We start from the raw sequence: 15,090 nt of genomic DNA on the forward strand, positions 1-15,090 counted from the left end.
CTGCGTATCATCTGCATAACAGTGAAAGTTAATGGAGTGATTCCTAATAATGTTGTCTAAAGGGAGCATATATAAAGTAAATAGTATTGGTCCAAGTACAGAACCTTGTGGAACTCCATGACTAGCTGTAGTATTTATTGAAGATTCATCGTTAACATGTACAAACTGCGAACGATCTGATAAATATGACTTAAACCAGCTTAGTGCGGTTCCTTTAATGCCAATTTGATGCTCAAGTCTCTGTAAAAGAATATTATGGTCAATGGTGTCAAATGCAGCACTAAGATCTAATAATACAAGTACAGAGACAAGTCCATTGTCAGAAGCAGTCAGAAGGTCATTATTAACTTTAACCTGAGCAGAGATCAATACAGTAGCCTACTCAATGAGTACAGTAGTACAGTACTGCCTGTGGACTGTTGTGTAGGACTGTATAAATAAAGTATGTTTCAAGTATTTGGGAAATGTATTCCTACTTTGTGTTCCTACACAGTATTTACAGTATTTTACTATTTGTATGGCAGAACTGAAAGACTACCAACACAAGGTGGTCGGGAACGTCTTCTGTCTCCTGAACAGGAAACTGAAATAATGAACATGGTCCTAGAAAATAATGCCATAACATTACAGCAAATACAAAGAAAAATAATAGAAAACAATGAGATATTTCAAAATATTGATACGGTAAGCTTATCAACACTGGACCGTGTCTTGTGCAGAAATAATCTGAGGATGAAACAGGTCTACAGGGTGCCATTTGAAAGCAAATCAGAAAGAGTCAAAGAATTGTGATATAATTATGTGCAAGTGAGTCCTATACAATCCCACAATTGATGCATGCTCTCAACACTGTATAAATTATACATATTTCAGTATTGTAATCATAATGATTGGGCTTCACAATTGTGACCACTCCTTGTCTATTTCTGATATTGTCATATGTGTTTCAGAGAGTCCTTGAGCATACATTGTCATTTGGGACAACGTAAGTTTCCATCGGGCTGCTCTGGTTCGTAACTTGTTCACTGCCCACCCACGCTTTTTAGTTGTTTATCTCTCTCCAAATTCTCCATTCCTCAATCCTATTGAGGATTTTTTTTCTGCCTGGAGATGGAAAGTGTATGACCGAAATCCACAAACGCATATACCCCTTCTCCAAGCTATGGAAGACGCATGTGGAGCAGGCATGGGGCTACACTGGGGCTAGGGGGTGCTATAGCCCTGTCAAAAATCTGTGCAGCCCCAGTTAAGCCCCTCAAGCATTTTATTTTATATTTTAAAATATATATATATATCAACTGGTCTCTCAACGCAATTGACAGAATGTTCTCGACGAGAAGCTCGGGTTTGGGGGAACCTGCCTGCCCTGAAGGAACGTTTGCCACTGGTTACACAATGGACTCCTGGGAGAAGTGGAGGGTCGTGTGCCTGGCGATTCTTTCCGTAGAGGACATCGAGGATCTCTACATATTCGGAACCATGATAACAGGCTATCTGCTGATTGGATTAGGCATTGCCCTGGTGTATCGGAAAATTCGGAAGACGGTGTCAGCAGTCAAAAGCCCCATGAAGCTGCCTGACATGATTGGTGAAGTGAGCAGAGCTGTTAACGCTCAGATTGTGAGTATACACCGCAACATGGAAAAATCTTGGATAGAGCTGTTAATGCTCAGACTGTGGTCATTAACCGCAACATGGATAACATCTTGGAGAAGTTTTTGGCTTTGCAAAGGAGAATGAATCGATTTGAAGACCAGAATGGACAATCAGAGTAAGTCGTGTCCATTGAAATGCGACTACTCGCCCTAACCCAAACAATCATAATCTAATCTGCATTCCAGCCCTCAGTAGCACCGGCCAAGGCCGCTGCTGGAACAACTCCTCCAGGAAATCGCTGCAGTGAGACGCTCTGCCCTATTCCTCACCTGTTGATAGTTGACTCTGTTTAGGACACGATCAGGGACGTCTCCATGGAAACCTGCTGTGTTATCGTGATGACACCATGTGAACTGAGGCACTGATTGAGAGGCTAGACGAAGCGACTCTCCAGGCTTATGTGCACACACGCACCCATGGACACACACACATACACATACCCATAGAGACTGTGTCTGTCCCCCGACCACCTAAATTATTTAAAGAAATAAAAACAAGAGGAGTTCAACATAAAAATCTTATAAAAATTAAAACCAACTCCTCAGTAGCACAAAATAAGAGAATGAAATGTGGGCTGTTAAATATCAGGTCTCTGTCCTCTAAAGCTGTTTTAGTGAATGAATTAATATCAGATTATGATATTGATTTAGTTTGTCTTACTGAGACCTGGTTGTCCCACGAGGAGTATGTTAGCCTAAATGAATCCACCCCCCCCAGTCATATTAATACTCACATTCCTCGAGGCGCTGGCTGAGGAGGTGGAGTAGCAGCCATATATGATTTGAGCGTTTTAATGGACCCTAAACCTAAACTAAATTATAATTCATTTGAAAGCCTTGTTCTTAGTCTTTCTCACCCAAACTGGAAAACACTGCAGCCAGTTCTATTTGTTATAGTGTACCGTGCTCCTGGACCGTACTCTGATTTTACATCTGAATTCTCAGAGTTTCTATCAAGTTTAGTCCTTAAATCAGATAAAGTAATTATTGTAGGTGATTTTAATATTCATGTGGATGTTAACAATGACAGCCTTAGTAATGCATTTATCTCATTAATAGACTCAATTGGCTTCTGTCAGAGTGTAAATAAACCAACTCATTGTTTTAATCACACTCTTGACCCTGTTCTATCATATGGCATTGATATTGAACATTTAATAGTCTTCCCACATAATCCTCTCCTATCTGACCATTATTTAGTAACTTTTGAATTCATACTATTAGATTATAAGCCATTAGGCAAAACTTCCTACAGCAGATGTCTATCTGACAGTGCTGTAGCTAAATTTAAGGAGGAGATTCCTTCAGTGTTTAATTCAATGCCATGTCTGAATTTAACAGAGTCCTATAACGACTTTAGTTCCTCTGAAATTGATAATCTTGTCGATAGTGCTACAGGCTCACTACGATCAACATTAGACTCTATCGCTCCTATAAAAAGGAAATTATTAAAACATAGGAGACTAGCACCTTGGTATAACCACCAAACCCGCCAGTTAAAACAAAGAGCTAGAAAATCTGAAAGGAAATGGCGCTCTTCCAAATTATCAGAATATCGCTCAATTTGGCAAGATAATCTTAAAACTTATAGAAAGGCCCTCCGTAATGCCAGAGGAGCCTATTACTCAGCACTAATAGAAGAAAATAAGAACAACCCTAGGTTCCTCTTCAGCACTGTAGCCAGGCTGACAGAGAGTCACAGCTCTATCGAGCCACATATCCCCATAAACTTAAGTAGCAATGACTTCATGAGCTTCTTCTATAATAAAATTATTACTATTAGAGAGAAAATTAATCACCAACTGCCATCAACAGTTATCAGTGGCTCTCCAAGTTTAGGGACTTCTGCTAATGTAAACTTAGATATATATTCAGACTGTTTTTCTGCTATCGATCTTCATCAATTAACTTTAATCATTTCTTCATCGGAGCCATCAACCTGTCTATTAGACCCGATCCCAACTAGGCTGCTTAAAGAAGGTGTTCCCTTAACTGGCACTTCTTTACTGAATATGATTAATCTTTCTTTATTATCAGGATATGTACCACAGTCCTTTAAAGTAGCTGTAATTAAACCCCTTCTTAAAAAGCCCACTCTTGACCCAGGGGTTTTAGCCAACTATAGACCGATTTCTAACCTCCCCTTCCTCTCTAAGACCCTGGAGAAAGTAGTCGCCAAAGAGTTGTGTGACTTTCTACATAACAATAGTTTATTTGAGGATTTTCAATCAGGATTTAGAGTTCATCACAGCACAGAGACAGCTCTGGTTAAAGTTAATAATGACCTTCTGATTGCTTCTGACAATGGACTTGTCTGTGTACTTGTATTATTAGATCTTAGTGCTGCATTTGACACCATTGACCATAATATTCTTTTACAGATACTTGAGCATCAAATTGGCATTAAAGGAACCGCACTAAGCTGGTTTAAGTCATATTTATCAGATCGCTCGCAGTTTGTACATGTTAACGATGAATCTTCAATAAATACTACAGTTAGTCATGGAGTTCCACAAGGTTCTGTACTTGGACCAATACTATTTACTTTATATATGCTCCCTTTAGGCAACATTATTAGGAATCACTCCATTAACTTTCACTGTTATGCAGATGATACGCAGTTATATCTATCGCTCAAGCCCGATGAAATTAATCAATTATCTAAATTACAAACATGTCTTAAGGACATAAAATCCTGGATGACCTGCAATTTTCTGATGTTAAACTCAGAAAAAAAACGAAATTCTTGTTCTTGGCCCCAAAAACCTTAAAGACTCACTGTCTTAAGATATAGTTACTCTAGATGGCATTAACTTGGCCTCTAGCACCACTGTCAGGAATCTTGGAGTTATCTTTGATCAGGATTTGTCATTTAACTCCCACATAAAGCAGACCTCTAGGACTGCCTTCTTTCATTTACGTAATATTAGAAAAATTAGACACATACTATCACAGACAGATGTAGAAAAACTAATCCATGCATTTGTTACTTCAAGGCTGGATTACTGCAACTCTTTATTATCAGGTTGCCCCAATAAGTCCATTAAAACGCTCCAATTAATTCAGAACGCTGCAGCATGAGTACTGACAGGAACTAGAAAAAGAGATCACATCTCTCCTGTACTAGCTTCTCTGCATTGGCTCCCTGTAAAATGTAGAATAGAATTTAAAATCCTCCTCCTTACCTATAAAGCTCTTCATGGTCAGGCCCCTTCATCAGAGCTCATAGTACCCTATTACCCCACTAGAACACTACGTTCTCTGAATGCTGGGCTACTTGTGGTTCCTATAGTCTCTAAAAGTAGAACAGGAGCCAGAGCCTTCAGTTACCAAGCTCCTCTCCTATGGAACAAGCTTCCATTTGTGGTTCGGGAGGCAGACACCCTCGCCACATTTAAGAGTAGGCTTAAGACATTCCTCTTTGATAAAGCTTATAGTTAGGGCTGGATCAGGTGAGTCCTGAACCATCCCTTAGTTATGCTGCTATAGGCCTAGACTATCCGGGATTTCCCATGGTGCACTGAGCTCCTCCCTTCCTCTCTCTTTCTGCACTCATTCATGTCCCATTAATGCATGTTACTAACTTCACTTCTTCCCCGGAGTTCTTGTGCTTTCTCGTCTCGCAGGTTCTTGTCGATCCTGGTGGAGCCTCCTGCCATGGTCCTGCTAGATTGCCATTGCCAATACTGTTGTTGCTGTGCACCTGTCTGTCTGTCTCTCGCTCTCTCTCTCTCTGCCTCTCTCTCTCTCTCTCTCTCTCTCTCTCACCCCAACTGGTCGAGACAGACGACCACCCACCTAGAGCCGGAGGATCTGTCCTAGGTTTCTGCCTTTTAACAGGCAGTTTTTCCTTGCCCTTGTCGCCAAGTGCTTGCTCATGGTGGTACTGTTGGGTCTCTGTAAATAATGTTTTAAAGAGTTCGGTCTAGACCTGCTCTATTTGAAAAGTGTCCTGAGATAACTTCTGTTATGAATTGGCGCTATACAAATAAAATTGAATTGAATTGAATTGAATGTTGGACTTGAAGCATAGCCCTGTGGCATTCTCGTCCACGTATACCTCTTGCCATTGAAGGTGAAAGCAAACCAGAACTGTGAGTCAGGATGAACAGGAATACTGAAATATGCATTAGCCAAATCAATTACTGTAAACCAACAAGCCCCTGATGGCACTTGTGACATTAATGTTGTAACATTGGGTACAGTCGGTGCCAAAAGTTGCACAGCTTCATTTATACCCCTAAGATCTTGAACTGGTCTCCAGGACCCATTTGGTTTCTTAACAGGTAAGATGGGGGAGTTGCATTGTGAGTTAGGGCATTCCACAATGGCACCCTGATCTATTAGCGCCTGAATGACCGGAGCAATGCCCGCAACAGCTTCTGGACTAAGTGGATATTGTCTTTTACATGGTCTAAAAGTAGATTTAGCCTGTACTCTAACAGGGGTTGCTTCCTCTTCAACTGTCAAAGGCATTAGTCTGACTCCATGTATGTGTGTATGTACAGTCCTAACTGATGTTGCTTTTATCCCTGTTGGATTACAATGTACATCAATACTCAAAGCACACATTAGATCCCTACCCAGAACGTTCACTGGGCATACATCAAAAAGGAGAAATTGATGTTCTCCCCTGTAATCCGCAAAACTGACCGATAATAGATCAGATACCGGTTCAAATTATGGCATACCTGATGCACCTATCGTTTTTAGACGTTTTGTTGTTCTAGGGGCTTCAGGAATTACTTTTACTTTGGATTACAGATACCTCTGCTCCTGAGTCTACGGAAGGAATGTCACTTTAACTCTATGCACAGTAAGAGTCAACCTAGGGGGCGTTCTAGAATCCAATGTTAACTGTACGTATTGCTGATATGTAACAACAGGTTTGTCATGGTCTGCATCTGTTTCTATGTGTGTGCATGTGTCTGTGTGTGTGTTTGTCCCTATCTCTATGTTTATGTGCTGCTCAATTCTCTGACCTGCCTCCACTGTCTCCTATGGTTGCTCTGCCTGGAATCCTGGAGAATGCACAGCAAGTCCTCTCGGTGGTGCATGTGGCCACGTCTCCTCTGGCTCGTGTCCCCTTTGTCTGTGGGGCCCTGCGTTAGAACACTCCCTCCACACATGGCCTAGGTTGTTGCATTTGTAACACCTCATCTGGATTGGCCTTCCCTGTGGGCCCCCTCTCTTCCTCCCCCTCCCAGGAGTTCTGTTGTTGTGGGGTTGCCATGGCTGTCCTGGGGTTGGTGCACCCTGCTGATAGTACAACAGCTGAGCAGTTTGTAGCTTCTTTGTCTGTCGAGTTTCCACTTCAACCTTGTTCCTTTCAGTATGTAATACATGTGTCCACACCATCGCTATGGACCCTGTCTCCCAGCCAACACACGTAGCCATCACATCATTCTTCAGGGTAGGGTGGAGTCCATTCACCAAGGCAGTTTTTAACAAGTCACTGTACGCCTCATTGTCTGGATCAATGCCTGAATGAGCTGCAAAAACAATCTCCATACGAATGCGATAATCAGCAGCTGACTCACCCTCTTTCTGCTTGGTGTTGTGGATCTCTGCCCAACACACTCTTAGGGGAAAAGCCTCACGCACCGCATCATACAGGCTTGAGATCATATCTCCATACTCCCCCGATCCAATGGGTGCGGTCGTCCTCCAGATAGATGGTCGGATGTTGGCCCACCTTAATTTGAGGCATCTACGACACACAGCTTCTACCTCCTGCAGAGTTGGGTTATACATGAGTAGTTGTTGCATTGCTGTGATCCATTTCTCACCTCCAGCCTTTTGGGGGTCAGGTAATTCCCCTGCAACCTCCTTCAGCTCATCTGGCTGCCATGGCCTGTAGACAAACACCTCTGGATCCCACTCGGCGGATCCGTCGCTTGGCATCAGCTGGGGGTTGGGGAACCTCATCATGGGCATTTGGTGCACACCCCCTCTGCCTCCTTTACTTCGGAGCCAGTGACCATGCGTGATAGTTGGAAGGGACTCAGGCTGTTTAGGGGGTTCAGAGACAGTTAGTTTATGGCCACTCTCACATCTCCTTACATCACAAACAATGAAACCCCCTGTGTGTCTTGCAAATGTTACTCCTGTAAATCCAGGTCTCTCTCACCAAATGGTCCTTCCATCTGTGCCTTCCCCCTGGCTCTTCCTATCATAAAACTCAACCCTTTGACCAGGGGCACATCTGTTTTATTACCCCCAAATCCTGTTTCTTTCCCACACAGGTAAGACACAGACGAGGTCATGTGACTTCAGGTGACATCAGAAGGCATAGAGAGGGGGCGGAGCCTGCAGGTGATCCAGGTACATAAAGACTAAATGAAAGTGCAGGTCAGATCTAGAACCAGCGAGCAGAACGGCTGAGAGTCGGTGAGTGTTTTAATCCGTGAACAGAAAATAGAAATTAATCATAGAAAGTGAAGTTGTTTGTGTTTCTGCCAGTCAACAGTCACATATTGACTTTTATCTCTATGTTGATAGTTGAAATCTCTGTTTCATTTGATTTGCTGTGTAATGTTTGCTTTTATATTCTGTCTATGCACATATTGTATTGGATGCTATAGAAATAAAGTTATTATTATATAACAGAATGAATCCGATTGAAGTTTAAAGTAATTTAATTCACACAATATCATCCTTTATATTGTTTATATGTTTCCAGCACACTGTAAAATCTGACACGTTGATCCTACTTTTGAAAAAGGTAGGTTATCTTCATTGTTACATTAAAGGGATGTTTACTTTCACTTTCACTTGTTTGAGAGTGAGTGCTTTTAATTAATAAAACATATCAGTAATGTATTTAAATGTTTAAACCCATTTGTGTTATGAAAAATATATTTCAGATAGAGATTAGAGAACATGTTCTGTGGGCTACCAGGTTCCCTCGGGCTCCATGTTGGAGACCCCGGTCTGAACTGATGACAGGCTGCTCACATGAACCTTCCTCATTGGATCATTTAAAACTCTAAAATATCCAAAAGCTTTAACTGAAATGAAAATGTTTATATTTATTTCAATCTTCTTCTCATAAGATTTCCTTTGTTCCTAGTTAGGTTGCTGTGGGAGTATTTCCTGGTGTGAATGTTGTTCAGACTGAACCGACTTGTTTTTCTTAAATCTTTTGTGTTCTCTTAAGCTGCAATGCAAATATGAAAAATACTTTTAGTATCACACCCATTTCAACTGACTTAGAAGAGCTCAGAGTCTCCCAAAGAGAAAACTGATATATGATCATAAATTAGATATTGTGGTGGTTCCTAGCCAGTACCCCCTCCAGGCAAGGATGTTCAGACTGATGCCCTATAGGGCGTATATGACCTATGTTTCAGACTGCTTTCTATATTCTTCATATGCAGTTAAACAGTTCAGACATTTAGAAGTGTTCAGAGACAGACCGCATACCAATCGAGTACACTAAACCACCGCCCACTTGATGCTGTTCCAAAGCTGTCAACAGGGTACCTTTACTGTAAGGAGGAAGTTTATCTGAACAATCTAAAGCCAGACATCAAGCAGGAAATAAATCAAATGAAAACCACAGAAAGAGCCGAGTTCGAGTCGTAAATACAAATGAAAGGACTGGAACAGTGAAGGTACCTCATTTGCGTGAAACTGCAAACACTTTTTATGTTATGGTGTCACAAAGTTGTAAGTGGAAGTTAGCAAATGGAAGTGAGTTTTGAAGATATTCCCATGCAGCTATAGTTACTGTATTTGGTGTGTTAACTAAGTTTGGGATGCTGATTAATTCCAATGGTATTGGTTTGGAGTCCATACAAACATGTGTTATGCTTCAGTAATTAAAAGTGACTAAAGAATCCCTGCACTTGCTGGAGTGGAAAAAGTACTATTGTGCGCAGGAATCAGCACAATATCTCATCTCGATAACAGTGGACTGTGAGCCATGGGGAAAAGAGGATCAACAAAGAATGATGAAAAGATGGAACCACATCCATAATCAAATCTAACTTTTATCTTCTGGTCACTGCGCCCCCTGGTGGAAGAGAAAACATTGCATGGGATCAAATTTAGATAAAATGACTACCATGGCTTTCTATCTTGGTTTTGTTGTCTATGACCCTTAGAAAAAGAACTTGCTTAACCTAATTAGGGTTATGTTGTGTTTAGGGTTTAGGGTTAGGGTAGCTTGTTCAGACAGATCCTGTCAGTCCTCAGAAACCTCCACAGTGTGTCTGAATCAGAATCAGCTGAGGAACAGCTCACATTTCACGTCATTAACATGAAGTCTGAATGAGACATTTTAATCACAGTCTCTCTGTACAGGTTGAAGACATCATGACTCTTCCAACCCACCGCCAGTGCGACATTGAGTTAGAGAATAAGTCTGAGTACATCCTGTGTAACCCGCAGTGAGTTCATGCTTTACTTCCTTTAGAGGATTGATAAGAGTTGTTATTCCCCTCTTTAATAGAGCTGTGATTCAGACTCTGTGATTCAGACTCGGATGTCTGTTTGTGTCTCCAGAACGTACACTTACAGTGGATTTTGTCAGAAACCTCCTCCACCAACACTCAGACCCTCTGAATCTGGCAGCGCGATGTTCCACAAGACTCCTTTCTCAGTATGTGGATCTGTTGGAGTCCTGACCTACGACCTGCAGAATGAATCCACACAGCAATATGATGGAAAACTGGCTGTCATGTTCTCTGTTCCTTTTGACTACATGTCCTACCGTAACTGGTTTGGAGTGGGAATCTTTGACATGAATACAAAGTGTGATTACAGCCTTTTTGATGAGATGTATAACAAACCAGAGACAACGTTTGTCCGACATCAAGCTAACTTTAAACTGATTTACAAAGGTAAAGCTGTTACCATCAGAGCCACCATGTCAGACAGTAGCAAGGCTGTCATCAAGGTTGAGGTGTCTGGAAACTGATCTGATTATTATTATTCAGTTATTAATCATCAGTCCTGATTATGTTACTCTGCAATGCACCATTAATCTCTTTAATGCTCTACATTAGCTCGATATATTGTTCTCTATGTGAATTTCTGCTGCTGTTTGCTCTGGTGAGATGTTAAACTGGATTTTCTTGTACTGAAACTGTGTGTAATGACAATAAAGTCGCATTTTGGCTAAAACTTTATATCCTTCATTAAGTGTACTGCTGTTGTTTCTGCATTAGGGGATCTCTCACAACCACAATAACAAAAGAGGAAGTTTGATGACAAGTGACATAAGGTTAAGATAAATATTTGTTTAAATCTCATCAGTCTTCTTCATATATAATGTGTCTGTTCTGAATCACTGCACGTTTGGGTTTACAAGGTCTGTCCAGCCATCTGATCTAAGTCAGTATCTTTATAATTTGAGACTAACTGTCCTTCAGAAACAGTTAATAAAGATTTATTAAGTCCATTTGACAATAATAATAATAATAGTAATAATAATAATTGTACACAGACCAGTGCTGTAGATACAGGGCAGAGGTCTGCTCTGTCTATTTGATTAGTAGTACCAATAATGATAATAATATTACCTTTGTTTTATAAGTTTTAGTCCAATAATTTGACACTCATTGTGTGATTGCTTCACTGTTTATTTTATATATTCTACTTTATAAGTTTATAATTATTTTTCTTCTTTTATAAATTTTTTGCAGATAGACACATAACATTCTTCTTATTCTGGCTATTATTCATCTTTTTGATATTTGTTACACTAAAATATGACTATTTATTTATAAGAATTTTTTGTGAATGGGAGTCACATACACGCAGTTGTCAGTCCCCAAACGTGTGATGATGCTTTTTAAGATGGAACAATTTGGTTCAATTACGATCAGTATCGGCACCGATCAAGGCATTTTTCTAATCCATCTACCCCATTATCCACTCTCTTTGTTTCTTTCCTCCACTCTGAGCTCTGAGTCAGTGGGAGAGAGCAGGAGCAGCAGGAGGAGACAGCGGTAGAGATCCGACACAACCGCACTCAACAAACCACTGCAAGTGCCACAAAAGCAAAAAAGATGGACAGTTCATTCAGACTCAGGTAAACACTGGAGAGAGAAACTCCCTCCTGACCAACAGCAGATTACAGAGGGTTTGTTATTTTATAATTAAAAACTCAAAACACTTTGACTCCTGCCGCCTGCATCAGATCTGTCTTTATCGCTGGACTCAGCTGCTGTCCCACAGATCGTACGGACGGACTTTCCTTCCTCCTTATAGAACCTAAACGTCGTCCAGACTTTAGATGGTTCACTGCTGTGAAGTTAAAAACTACAATACTTCCTTCAGAGATGAACTATAAACTGTAAATAAGTAAAGTTCATTAACGTTGTACTTCAAGGGTCAATGTCTGATTCCTGCTCACATGCTCCAAAAACAACCTTTCGCCTCCTCCCACCCTCGATGTGAGAGACACCTGCCATAAACCTAATGATGTAAGAGTACAAACACTGAACACGGCGCTGCATCAGACATCTTTATTGTGTTGTTATAAATAAATAAATAAATAGATAAATAAATAAAGAGCACTTTGTTCATAGACATAATCAATAGATCAATAAATAAAGAGCACTTTGTTCATAGACATAATCAATAGATCAATAAATAAAGAGCACTTTGTTCATAGACATAATAAACAGATAGCAGAGCCTCTCACAGAGAGACTCATTGATGGATGAGATCAGTGTCTCTGTGGATTCGGTGGAGAGCGCCTCCTGATGGAGGCCGCCAGCAGGTCCAACCGCTGCAGCAGCCTGACCGTTTGTTTCCTGATCAGCTCCCAGGATGCAACACTGCCGCCCTGCAATCACACAGCTACAGTCAGTACTGTCAGCCACATTAGCTAATGCTAGTTACTGTTAGCAGCTAGTTACTGTTAGCAGTGCTAATGCTAGTTACTGTTAGCAGCTAGTTACTGTTAGCAGTTCTAATGCTAGTTACTGTTAGCAGCTAGTCACCGTTAGCAGTTATGATGCTAGTCGCTGTTAGCAGTTATAATGCTAGTTACTGTTAGCAGCTAGTTACTGTTAGCAGTTCTAATGCTAGTTACTGTTAGCAGCTAGTTACTGTTAGCGGTTATGATGCTAGTCGCTGTTAGCAGTTATGATGCTAGTCACTGTTAGCAGTTAGTCGCCGTAATGCTAGTTACTGTTAGCAGCTAGTTACTGTTAGCAGTTCTAATGCTAGTTACTGTTAGCAGCTAGTTACTGTTAGCGGTTATGATGCTAGTCGCTGTTAGCAGTTATGATGCTAGTCGCTGTTAGCAGTTATGATGCTAGTCGCTGTTAGCAGTTATGATGCTAGTCGCTGTTAGCAGTTATGATGCTAGTTACTGTTAGCAGCTAGTTGCTGTTAGCGGTTATGATGCTAGTCGCTGTTAGCAGTTATAATGCTAGTTACTGTTAGCAGCTAGTTACTGTTAGCAGTTATGATGCTAGTTACTGTTAGCAGCTAGTTGCTGTTAGCAGTTATGATGCTAGTCGCTGTTAGCGGTTCTGATGCTAGTTACTGTTAGCAGCTAGTTGCCGTTAGTGGTTTTGATGCTAGTCGCTGTTAGCAGTTATAATGCTAGTTACTGTTAGCAGCTAGTTACTGTTAGCAGTTCTGATGCTAGTTACTGTTAGCAGCTAGTTGCTGTTAGCAGTTATGATGCTAGTCGCTGTTAGCAGTTATGATGCTAGTTACTGTTAGCAGCTAGTCGCCGTTAGCAGTTCTGATGCTAGTCGCTGTTAGCAGTTATGATGCTAGTTACTGTTAGCAGCTAGTTGCTGTTAGCGGTTATGATGCTAGTCGCTGTTAGCAGTTATGATGCTAGTCGCTGTTAGCGGTTGTGATGCTAGTTGCTGTTAGCGGTTCTGATGCTAGTTACTGTTAGCAGCTAGTTGCTGTTAGCGGTTCTGATGCTAGTCGCCATTAGCGGTTCTGATGCTAGTTACTGTTAGCGGTTCTGATGCTAGTTGCTGTTAGCAGCTAGTTGCTGTTAGCGGTTCTGATGCTAGTCGCCGTTAGCGGTTCTGATGCTAGTTACTGTTAGCGGTTCTGATGCTAGTTGCTGTTAGCAGCTAGTTGCTGTTAGCGGTTGTGATGCTAGTCGCCGTTAGTGGTTCTGATGCTAGTCGCCGTTAGCGGTTCTGATGCTAGTTAGCGGTCCTTGCACTCACTGTCGGGGTCACTGTGCTGTTGGACAGCCTCCTGTAGAAATCTCTCAGTCGTGGGTTTGTCGTCCTGTTAGTCGACATCTGGAGACAAAATCAGCTGATTGATCTTCTGGGCTTCTTAACATCAGTATATTTATATATAAATATATAAATATATAAATATACTGTCTGTCTACTCACACAGTGGCTGAGCCCGTCTGTCTCCCCGTCTGTCTCTCTGGCTGTCTCTCTGCCTGTCTGTCCTCTCACGCAGGCGGTGACTTCCTCTGCCTGTCTGTAGATGATGTCCAGGAAGTGTTTGATCCTGATGGGGTCCCAGGAGGCGGAGGAGAGGTTGTCATGGCGATAGAGACAACCAATCAGCTCCAAGTTGTCTCTGATGAAAACCAGCTGTGACTCCACCTGGAGACACAGACAGGTGTGAATGCTAGCCTCCTGATTGGCTGACAGAGCTGACGTCAACAATGTATCATGTGATGCTAGTTGCTGTTAGCAGTTGTGATGCTAGTTGCTGTTAGCAGTTGTGATGCTAGTTACTGTTAGCAGTTGTGATGCTAGTTGCTGTTAGCAGTTGTGATGCTAGTTACTGTTAGCAGTTGTGATGCTAGTTGCTGTTAGCAGTTGTGATGCTAGTTGCTGTTAGCAGTTGTGATGCTAGTCGCCGTTAGCAGTTGTGATGCTAGTTACCGTTAGCAGTTGTGATGCTAGTCGCCGTTAGCAGTTGTGATGCTAGCTACTGTTAGCAGTTGTGATGCTAGTTACCGTTAGCAGTTGTGATGCTAGTTGCTGTTAGCAGTTGTGATGCTAGTTGCTGTTAGCAGTTGTGATGCTAGTTGCTGTTAGCAGTTGTGATGCTAGTTACCGTTAGCAGTTGTGATGCTAGTCGCCGTTAGCAGTTGTGATGCTAGTTACTGTTAGCAGTTGTGATGCTAGTTGCTGTTAGCAGTTGTGATTCTAGTTACTGTTAGCAGTTGTGATGCTAGTCGCTGTTAGCAGTTGTGATGCTAGTTACTGTTAGCAGTTGTGATGCTAGTTGCTGTTAGCAGTTGTGATGCTAGTTCTGTTTGCAGTTGTGTGTTTTTTAGCAGTTGTGATGCTAGTTACTGTTAGCAGTTGTGATGCTAGTTACTGTTAGCAGTTGTGATGCTAGTTGCTGTTAGCAGTTGTGATGCTAGTTGATGTTAGCAGTTGTGATAACAGACGTCAGGATACAGATAGAAACTGTAATGCTCCCGTCTGATTGGTGTGGAGAGAGGTAATATTGATTGATTGATTGATTG

General features: G+C 41.5%; 4 protein-coding genes across 7 annotated transcripts in view; 2 read left to right on the plus strand and 2 right to left on the minus strand.

Annotated features, from left to right (window-relative positions):
• Nucleotides 1-7,700, minus strand: part of LOC127359668 (uncharacterized) — a 33,100-nt gene extending 25,400 nt beyond the window's left edge. The window contains exon 1 of one of the 3 annotated variants that reach the window (XR_007882703.1): nucleotides 5,587-7,686. Coding sequence is in view for 2 of the 3 variants with exons in the window: in XM_051393659.1 (XP_051249619.1) it covers nucleotides 6,654-7,592 (939 nt within the window). In the remaining variant the exon portion in view is untranslated. Of the gene's footprint in view, nucleotides 1-5,586 lie in introns of all 3 variants that reach the window. The other 2 variants (XM_051393659.1, XM_051393658.1) reach the window with 2 other exon arrangements.
• LOC127359670 (uncharacterized) overlaps nucleotides 2,084-15,090 on the plus strand; it is a 60,215-nt gene continuing 47,208 nt past the window's right edge. The window contains exon 1 of the mRNA XM_051393660.1: nucleotides 2,084-2,244. The gene's annotated coding sequence lies outside the window, so the exon portion shown is untranslated. The remainder of the gene's footprint in view (nucleotides 2,245-15,090) is intronic.
• Nucleotides 7,970-10,789, plus strand: LOC127359678 (DELTA-sagatoxin-Srs1a-like). Of its 2 annotated transcripts, none has more exons than XM_051393673.1 (4): nucleotides 7,970-8,045; nucleotides 8,338-8,379; nucleotides 9,963-10,048; nucleotides 10,164-10,789. In XM_051393673.1, exons 3-4 carry the CDS (start codon nucleotides 9,975-9,977, stop codon nucleotides 10,576-10,578), a joined length of 489 nt encoding a protein of 162 aa, XP_051249633.1. In that variant the 5' UTR covers nucleotides 7,970-8,045; nucleotides 8,338-8,379; nucleotides 9,963-9,974; the 3' UTR covers nucleotides 10,579-10,789. The 2 variants fall into 2 exon arrangements, with proteins under 2 accessions (XP_051249633.1, XP_051249634.1); XM_051393674.1 differs by having other exon boundaries at nucleotides 8,008-8,045; nucleotides 9,950-10,048.
• The window catches only part of LOC127359676 (interferon a3-like), a 4,083-nt gene continuing 1,189 nt past the window's right edge, over nucleotides 12,197-15,090 (minus strand). Inside the window, exons 3-5 of the mRNA XM_051393671.1 lie at nucleotides 13,991-14,212; nucleotides 13,814-13,891; nucleotides 12,197-12,453 (exon numbers count right to left, since the gene is read on the minus strand). Of these exons, the coding sequence (XP_051249631.1) occupies nucleotides 12,334-12,453; nucleotides 13,814-13,891; nucleotides 13,991-14,212 (420 nt within the window). The 3' untranslated portion in view covers nucleotides 12,197-12,333. The remainder of the gene's footprint in view (nucleotides 12,454-13,813; nucleotides 13,892-13,990; nucleotides 14,213-15,090) is intronic.

This window comes from Dicentrarchus labrax, unplaced genomic scaffold (genome assembly GCF_905237075.1).
Source record: "Dicentrarchus labrax unplaced genomic scaffold, dlabrax2021, whole genome shotgun sequence".
NCBI lineage: Eukaryota > Metazoa > Chordata > Actinopteri > Moronidae > Dicentrarchus > Dicentrarchus labrax.

What these genes read in the sequence shown, in the direction of transcription:
- LOC127359678 (XM_051393673.1), top strand. Translation starts at nt 9,975, where the DNA reads ATGACTCTTCCAACCCACCGCCAGTGCGACATTGAGTTAGAGAATAAG. An exon ending in TACATCCTGTGTAACCCGCA is followed by an intron (nt 10,049 to 10,163) that starts GTGAGTTCATGC and finishes TTGTGTCTCCAG; the next exon opens with AACGTACACTTACAGTGGAT.